The sequence below is a fragment of the Danio rerio genome, chromosome 3, assembly GCF_049306965.1.
Source record: "Danio rerio strain Tuebingen ecotype United States chromosome 3, GRCz12tu, whole genome shotgun sequence".
Classification (NCBI taxonomy): domain Eukaryota; kingdom Metazoa; phylum Chordata; class Actinopteri; order Cypriniformes; family Danionidae; genus Danio; species Danio rerio.
The window spans coordinates 45,569,087-45,578,865 of NC_133178.1; the positions used below are offsets into that span (position 1 = coordinate 45,569,087).

Consider the following 9,779-nt stretch of genomic DNA (forward strand, 5'->3'; position numbering starts at 1 on the left):
AAATCAACCAAATATCAATGTCATTTAATGTCATTATTGGACAATTAAAATAATGTTGTCCTTAGACGCTGGCTAGGTATTGACTTTTGGTCACCTGACATCACAACCTAAATCTGACCTAATATTACAGTTTTTTTGGATTGCTTACACACTAAAATTAAAAGTAGTACACTATTAGCAAAACCTTACACACAAGTATCAAAACATCAGCCCATATTTGCACAACTATAAGCACATTGTCAGCTTCACACTTGTTGCAAATCTCTACACAAAGTGATTTGCAAAACACTAAACACACTTAACATACATAACACACTAAAATCTATCATGAAGTCTCTTCCTTGCAATACCAAAGCACTGACTGTCAAATTACTGCACCGTCCAACCAATTGGTTCAACACAGTCGTCAGGTGTGCAAACACTTGTTTGATTAATTGTAGACACACAAATCAGGTGTTTAAGCACTGTAAAATGCCAGTTTCAATGAAAACCATCAGGTCTCAATATCAACACTGTCACACACCATAAAAAAAAAAAAAAAAAAATATATATATATATATATATATATATATATATATATATATATATATTCAAATGAAGCAAATTTATGGAGTGCCTTTCGAGCACAATTTCGAAAGGGTGAAAAGACTGTGGCATGATTATGCAGAGGTATGTATTTACTTGTGATCTTGCATACTGTCTCATAAACTTTTACTGTACTGTAATACTAGATCTACACTGAACTACACAATTTTGGCTGACACTGTTCTTCAGGTAGTTTTACGAATGGATGGAGAGGAGATCTAGCATGAGTTTGCTTACATAGATGATGGTGTGTTCAACCTGACGAGAACACAGAGTAGAAGAAACATCATTAGCCACAGGGCTATAGTCAATGTCCCAGGGCAACGTGGGGGAAATATACAGTAACACTCTGTGCTGCCATTACAAAGAATGGGGTCCTCCACTGCCATGACCATATGGGCCCTTACAACACAGCACATATACTTACATTCTTGGACCAATTGTACAACATAACAGCAGCAAATGAAATCGATCATACGCAATACATTGTTGTCTGGGACAATGTGTCTTTCCACCGTTCTGCTCTGGTTCAGAACTGGTTTTAGCAACATCCACATTTTACCGTCCTATATCTTCCACCATACTCTCCATTCCTCAACCCTATTGAAAAGTTTTTCTCGGCATAGTGGTGGAAAGTATATGATCTTCATCTCCGAGCTGAGGTACCCCTCATCCAAGCCATGGAGGAGGCCTGTGACCAGATGGAGGTAGCAGCAATACGTGATTCTACATTCAAGACACTTCTTTCCAAGGTGTCTTGCTAAGGACAACATTGCAATTGATAATTCTCATGCCAGATCTATCTTACAGTTCAATACGTAAAGTGACATGTTACAGTACTTTGAATCTTCATGCCAACATGTTGGACATGTTGAGGAATAAATGAGTTTCTTCAAGGTGCAACATTGTTCTTGTGTAGTGTTTGGTGAATTTACTTTATATTTGTACTTTGTTGATGGTAGCCTACTCTAATCACAGGGAAGCAGAAGTGCTAAAAGTGTTTTAGGTTTATCACAGCAGTGTGTAACTCGTGCAAACAGTGTATAGTAAATGTGAAAATGTGTGTTTCTTATGGTAAAAAAGTGTGGTTTTTAAACATAAGTCTATAGTTTTTATAAGAGTGTTTAATTATGCAAAGGATCTGTAATGTTTTGCTAATTGGGTGTGTGGTTGTGCTAATTGTGTGTACTGTTTTGAAAACACGGGCCCTGTTTTGAAAATTGTGCTTAAGCAATCCAAAAAAACTGTAACGTCTTATGACATTGTGTGCCTGCTGGGCAATAACTAAGTGCACTACAGAATGTTAGGTTTACACACATCCACAAATTACATGTAAATGCATCAACTTTTAACAGCATAATACTCAGTACTCATTGAGTACTTTTAAAAGGGCTACTTTTTACTCATACTTTGAGTAATATTTACAACAGATACTTTTACTCTACTCACACTACATTTTTAGGCAAGTAATGGTACTTTTACTCAAGTATGCTTTTTCAGTACTCTTTCCACCACTGGTCAGCAAGTAATCTTTAAGGGTTAAACAAATAACGCACAGCAGTACTTTTATTACAAACAAGTTTGGTCTTTTATAATTCACTTAAATTTTCATATGTTTGTGCGATTATAACTCTCTATATGAAAAAAATAAATAAATAAATAAATAAAACATTAACAACTCTGAAGGTTTTCAATGAGAAGCTGTAATGTAGCCGTGGCGGGAGTTAATTTTGGTGTGGTGCCCCACCATCGAAGAATTAATGTAGCGAAAACCATGATATTACTAACTTCATGCTAGCATGTTTTAAAACATGGCCAGCATATTTCATCATGTTGCTCAAATTCTACTTTTATCAATATAATATTTATACAAAATGTTTTTTTACAATTTATAGTCTAATCCTCCCTCAATCAATTAAATTTCACACACAAAAAAAACTATAAGTTTGTGAAGTGGGCATTTTCATTAAATTTTCCATAATTTACCTTTAACTCTCAGCACAGCTGGACAGCCCATAAAGCTTTCAAGCCACTGCACTTACACATAGTGAATTCATCTTCAAAGCAGTTAAAAAAACGCAAGAGTTCAAGTTAAATGTCAACAGAGATGAAAGGAATATCAAGAAATTTACCAGAATGCAGAGGTTGTCCGTTCTTCTCCTCGAGGAGCGGAGCATTGGGGCCCCCGGGGTATGGAGGAGGAGGGTCACTGGACATGATGAGTCCCTGAAAGGAGGCCAGAGAAGCGACGTTTCCCTCACGAGACGAATCACTGCGTTTCTGAAGTGAACACACATACAGGCCGCACAGTTCAACAAACACACACCGTTAATGTGATATATATCACCATCCCTGACTACTGTTGCCGAGCCACTTCAAGCACAGCCAATTACCATCGATTTTTCAGATGCTGCCTGCCTCAACGTTCCCCTGAGCAGGCAAATAAAAACAACATATCCATAAGCTTTAGTTATCTGCCTTTATGAACACTGATTTCTCTGCACTTTTAATTAATAACAAATGACAGATGGTCTAGACAAATGTTATAAGGTAAAACACTGTTTGGCAAGATTATCAATGAGTCAGATGTGCAAATCACATCGATATATTATTTTAAAAAATACAGTTGAAGTCAGAATTATTAGCCCCCCTTTATTTATTTATTTATCTTTTATTTTAATTATTTCCCAAATGATGTTCATCAGAGCAAGGAAATTTTCACAGTACATCTGATAATATTTTTTCTTCTGGAGAAAGTCTTATTTGTTTTATTTCGGCTAGAATAAAAGCAGTGCTTAATTTTTTAAACACCAATTTTTAGGACAAAATTATTAGTCCCTTTAAGCTATATATTTTTTCGATAGTCTACACAACAAAGTATCGTTATACAATAGCTTGCCTAATTACCCATAACTGCCTAGTTAACCTAATTAACCCAGTTAAGCCTTAAAATGTCACTTTAAGCTGTATAGAAGTGTCTTGGAAAATATAGAGTCAAATATTATTTACTGTCTCATGACAAAGATAAAATAAATCAGTTATTAGAAATGAGTTATTAAGCTATTATATTTAGAAATGTGTTGAAAAAAATCTTCTCTCCGTTAAACAGTAATTGGGGAAAAAATAAACAGGGGGGCTAATAATTCAGGAGGGCTAATAATTCTGACTTCAACTGTATACTGTAACACTGTACGAAATATTTAGATTAAAGACATGTTTAAAATAAAAATTTACTTTTATTTGGCAAGAATGAAGTTAAATATTCAAATGTGACAGTATAAAAAATATACCATGGTTTTGGTTTAAAGTGTCACAAAACACTAAAACACATTTTTTTTTAAAGTTGAAAGTTATATATATATATATATATGTATATATATATATATATATATATATATATATATATATATATATATATATATATATATATATATATATATATATATATATATATATATATATATATATATATATATATGTCCCACATTGCTATTAAAACACTATTAGAACCAAGCGGCAACCTCCCATTCTCCCTCGTGAAGCCAATAAGGAAGTAACTGAAACTGCAATTCATTGACTTTCCTTTGGGGGCTGGCTCCAGGAAATCCAGATGTTCACTGACTGCTAAATTGGCCAATTTTACAGCTGATAAAAAGATGTTTACAGCCTGGTACTAAAGATGGTTTTGGTTCATATAGCTAATGTTACCCTTCATGACAACTGTGAGGGGTGGCCTTTTTTTATAACTCATCAGTTTAGTTTTTATTCAGTCATATTAAGTCTGCATAATAAAGGCGTGGCCACTTGAGTGACAGCTAGGTCTTACTGCTCGCTGTCTTGTCACCGATTCCAGCCGATTAGCTGCTGAACTCAGCAAATACATCATATTGTTTTGTCTTGTTTTATGTGGCTTTACACAGTCAATTGCCTTTTGGAATTATTCCCTACAATTATCCGATTATATGTCATGCTGTGTGCACATAATTGTGCTCACAAACCCTTCAAGTTGCCACCATTTACCAGATAAGTGAAATTATATACTTATCTACCATCTCTAAATGTATTTGTCTTACTTATAATCATTTATCATGTTCTTTAGACCTGTAATGCACTCCAAAATCTGACAGATTGATAAGCTGAAGGCTCTAGAATGGTCATCTGAAACGTCGTCATACAGTGTCATGCCTGGATTTCATAAATAGCTTTGCATTTACGAACACAGACTATATTTGAAGTATTTGGAAGTAATTAGCGTTTTCCTACTGTAGAAAAACATCATAAGAACAATGTTTAGTGGCTCAGTGTATTACAACAGTGTTTTTAAAAGTCTAAACACTTTAATGATACAGTAAACAACAAAGCACATGTGGTCAAAACCCAAATGAGTCGCAGGTAATTAAGTATTACGTTTTTCTCTCATAGAAAAGCCAGTCTAAGCAAAATGCTAGCAGGCGTTTGTAGCTCCAATGACGCTTACGCCTACTTGTAGCTTCATTTATGCCTTTCAGAAAATTATCGGTGACGTCACAGATACTACGTCCATATCTTTATGATTTATGATTTATGTTTATGATTAGGACATATATTTCACACAAAAAAAAAGAAAATTGGTTGTTTTTGCTTTTTTTTTTTAGAGCAAATTCGTTCTTTCGGTTTGAAAAGAAATTTTGACGCTCCTTCACGGCAATGAGGTAATTGTGTAAATTGAAGCGTGGTGATTGGCTGTCAGCACCGGCCAGTTTTCAGCATGTCTGTGCAAAATTCATGAGGAAGAGTTGGTTCGAACCAAGCAGCGCACTATTATGAATGAGATGCAACTTCATTAATATGCATGAGATAGCTTTATCGCTTTTTAGCTGTTACATAGTTCAGAGAAGCATGGTCCAAATGGTGCTACCAAGCACAAATAAATGTCTAGCGATTGGTCCACTGCTCTTGAACTGAACGTTAATGGATTGATTAATATGGATCGCCAATAAATGTTAAGAGTGTGTGTGGTGGGGGAGAGAGAAGTAGATCGCAGATGAATGTTGTGAAGAGCGGGGGTAAATAAAATCAAGTACAATCCTCATAATGCATGTTCGTTGATACTAAAAGGTCCATCATCAATACCTCTTCTTCATTTACTAAACACCAGAACAGCTAGGAAACCTACAGATACAACTAAAACATTAAATGAAAGAGCCGATAGCTGAGTTCATTATGTGTTAATGCACATTTTGAAGTACTGCATAAGAGCAATAAAAACATTAAAATTTTTATGAAAACGTAATTTACAAAAAAATTTTAAAAAATGTTTTCTTGATTTTGGTGATTTTGGAATTAATTAACGTGAATAATAGGAGATGGAAATTCATTTGCTGAATTAATTGTGACATACTGAACATTAGACCCACGTTATTAATTATCAATCCCTATTATACTTCCCTTATTTACTGTTGGTCACTAGGTTAACTTACCAATACTACAGTTAGGCACTCTAACAACTTAATGGAAACAACCTAATTTGGGATTTTTTTTTCTTTTTTTGTGAGAACTTAAAAAAAAAAAAAAAAAAGCTTTGTGTTATGACTGAAACCCATCTTATGTCATAGGATAAGTGCAATCTTTCGATTTACGTACAGTGTTTTGGCTTTTAAAAATGATAAAGTGAAAATATTTACACTATAGTGGGAACACAAGGACACAGTGCTCCTGAAACCTGGAATAAATAGGTCAAAGACTAACCAGATGTAAAACATTGATATCTTTTGTGTGTCTTTTCATAAGATGACAAAAAACAAAAACTGGTTAAAAGGAAATAAATGCAAATGAGGAACAAGATCATGGTTGAGTCGACACCTCATTTGCAAGCCAAAACGTTATAGTGTGTGTGGAGTATAATAACCCATTTAATCAACTTTCACCATTCTTCCTCAGGTGATAAAAATAACATAACAGCACATATGAAGAATTCAGGTCAAACATTTATAATCAATATGGCCAATTAAATGCCTCATACAATCAAAAAAAAATATTTTGTTGCTTGTTTAATGTACTTATTTATAATGAGCTGAATCAATACAATTCTTTGTTTTTTTGGGAGGGAGGATAACATAACTGGTTTATGTTCAATAAGCTTACATTTGTAAATACAATTAACTGATTTGTGTCAGGACAACATGAATGAATTGTGTGGAACCCTGCATTCTTTTACAGTGTAGATGCCTTTCTTTCATGGAAAACAGGTAAAATTGCCATGTACAATTACAAGTTATCTAGTTTGCAATTTCTTGGAATGACTATAACTAGCCAATGGGGATGAATCAGGAAATTCAAATATAAAAGCATGTGACTGATACTAAACATGGAGAGTATAAATGTCTGCCTCTGACGGTTACCACAGTCAGAGTAACTTGCTGCCCAGTTCGCATCCTGCGTTTCTTGGGATAATGGAAATGAATTACGCAGAAAGCTTCTCCACAACCACAACTTAAGTCAACAAACATATCTAATGCACTGCTGTCATGCTGTTAGTACATTTTAACTTCAGCATCAAAAACAAAAATACTACATAAATACTACATTTTTTGTGTCATTTGATTACTGGTATTTTACAATTTCAAAAACCAGGCGGAATTACTGCTTGATAAATTGTATTTATCTTCACAGTTAAGTTTTACTTAGTTATATATCTACATTCAAAGACATCCTATAAAATACAGCAAGCTCTCAAAGTAAAAGACAGAGCTTTTGAGAAGTTGTTAATCTAATCATCAACTTATTTTTTATAGCAAAATATGTGCAGTAAAACTACATTACCCATGATGCTTTACAGAAAATGCCACTAATCGGAGGACCACTCCCATGAAATATTGTCTTCTAAAAGTCTTTAATAAATAAAATAAATAAAAGTCTTTGAATGTACAGGTATGGACAAAAATAGTTTCTCTGGATATAAGCTTTATAATTACATATCTGAATATACATGCAGTGCTCAGTGATCCATCTTTTAAACAAATACTTTCTATAGAATGCTATACAATAATATATTTGTGCGTATACATTAGATTAGTCAGTACTGAAGCCAAATCTGGATCTAATCTTACAAAATAATTAATGATAATGGTCCAAAAATTAGTACACTGTTTACACTAGCAAACAAGTTTATATGTTACGTTTTTTCTTTTTTTAAAGAGGGGGAGGAATCAAGAAAAAAAACAAAAATATATCCAATTTATTATAAATATAGTTGTAATTGAACTTTTACTTTTAAATTGATTAAACATTTAAATTAAATAAAACATTAATTTAAATGTATCATCTTTCTATTTATAAGAAATGTTTGGTGACTAAAATATCTTTTTTTAGAAATGCATGGTTTAATAAATCTGCTTTGCAAATGCAGCAAAATGTATTACATATAAACTGAGAAATGGATAAAAATATTTATTTTCATAATGGGGTGTACTCATTTATGCTGAGCACTGTATGTATATACAGACATGTTTATAATAATATAAAAACAATGCAATGCTCATATTAAACTAGAATTAAGAAATAATTTTCAATCACAATAAATAAAAGCATTATATGTATTGTATGTGCATTTATTTATTATTGCCCATTATTTATTTATTTATTTGTTTATTTTAGATTTGGAAAAAAATGCTTTCAGAAAAAACAAAAGAAATATCACTATTTAATAAAGCCAAAGTCAAATCTAATAAACACCCAGAGAATTGTCAAGTTGTCCCTAATTGAGTTACATGGCGGTTTACATGTATTTCAATATTTGACACTGTATAAAGTACATTTTTCATGTTGTGATTCACTAGCTTTGTTCATGGACTGTATCTCTTTAACGAAGACTTAAAATCCCTATGGAGGAAATTAATAGAAAATACACTTCAATATGCATTTACTGCACATTAGCATATTTCTGAAGAATCAAGTGATGTCGCAGTAACGATGGAGTAATTACACTTTAAAATTTATTCACAAAATTTTTTTTTTTTTTAAATGACACAGCCACTGACACTTATTTTAATAAAGCTAAACTACCAGTCAAAAGTTTGCAAACATGAGATTAATAATTAAGTTAGTAGTTACGTTATTATTATGTTTTTCATACAAAACTGTATTATTATTTATTATGTAGGTTTAATTCACTCGATAATCCAAATGTTTTTTTCTTCTTTCATTTTTAAACGTGTCCGTTCAGCCTGAGTTGTAGGGGTGTTTGTTCTAGTGTTTTCTAGAGTAGATGATGCTCAGAGATCAGCGATTATCCAACCTGAGTTTCATCGCCGCTAGCACCGATTACATAAGACTGACCTAACCTTCATGTCTCTCTCCACTATTACTCAACTTTTAATGTAAACCAATCTTTCATTTTCATACAACATGTTATGCAAATTCAAATCTCTGGCCTCGTCATCAGTGCTGAGAACCCTTTAATTTACCGTTATTCTGAATAGAAATAAGTCACGTCTCTTCACTCTGACTCAAAAATAGCACACAAGTATAGAGTGACCATATCGCTGCATATAGCGTTACATGCGACCCTCATACAACGCTGTACTATCAGCTGGCTATTAGCTAACGTAACACGTATCATTTAGCCATATAAACATAACAAGCAAAATAAATGAAAGGCTATCTGATTTTTTTTTTTAAATCAAGCATTATAAGCAAACGAATCGTAACAACTTTAATAAACAGCTGTACTGATATAGCATCGTTAGAGATTAAAACCCATCAGGCATTCATAACGTTAACGTTACTTGTGAATGATGAAAACACAGTCAGGCCTGTCGGCTGCTGCTACACTGTAAGCGAACTAAATTATAGCGCAATGACCATACATACAACGTGCCGTTACCTTTTGTATCCACGGCGTTTATCAAAATATCAGGTTTGACAACTTTTCGAGGATTTCTAGCTCGCACGTTCACGGTTGTGGCCCCAGTTTTCCAATAACATCCGCCGCTTGGAAGGATTTGACGTAAACACGGGAATCGGGAGGTGTGGTGATCTTACTTATCATACTATGGCGAAGAACTGCGTCATGAATATGTATTAGGTCACACGAGTGGTCCTGCGAGGTTACCAGGCAACGTCAGCGCTACGTCGTTAATATTCATGAGTTTAGCCTTCGCCATGGTAGGGTTTTCAAGTTGTGCCACTTTAATGATAAAAAAAAACCGGGATCT

At 33.6% G+C, this 9,779-nt stretch overlaps 1 protein-coding gene across 2 annotated transcripts in view; it reads right to left on the minus strand.

The window, feature by feature from the left end:
• The window catches only part of cdip1 (cell death-inducing p53 target 1), a 26,343-nt gene extending 16,764 nt beyond the window's left edge, over positions 1-9,579 (minus strand). Inside the window, exons 1-2 of one of the 2 annotated variants that reach the window (XM_068217091.2) lie at positions 9,449-9,579; positions 2,718-2,865 (exon numbers count right to left, since the gene is read on the minus strand). In XM_068217091.2, coding sequence (XP_068073192.1) covers positions 2,718-2,802 — 85 coding nt within the window. In that variant the 5' untranslated portion in view covers positions 2,803-2,865; positions 9,449-9,579. The remainder of the gene's footprint in view (positions 1-2,717; positions 2,866-9,448) is intronic. The other variant, NM_001099242.2, reaches the window with a different exon arrangement.
• Between the last annotated feature and the right edge of the window lie 200 nt (positions 9,580-9,779).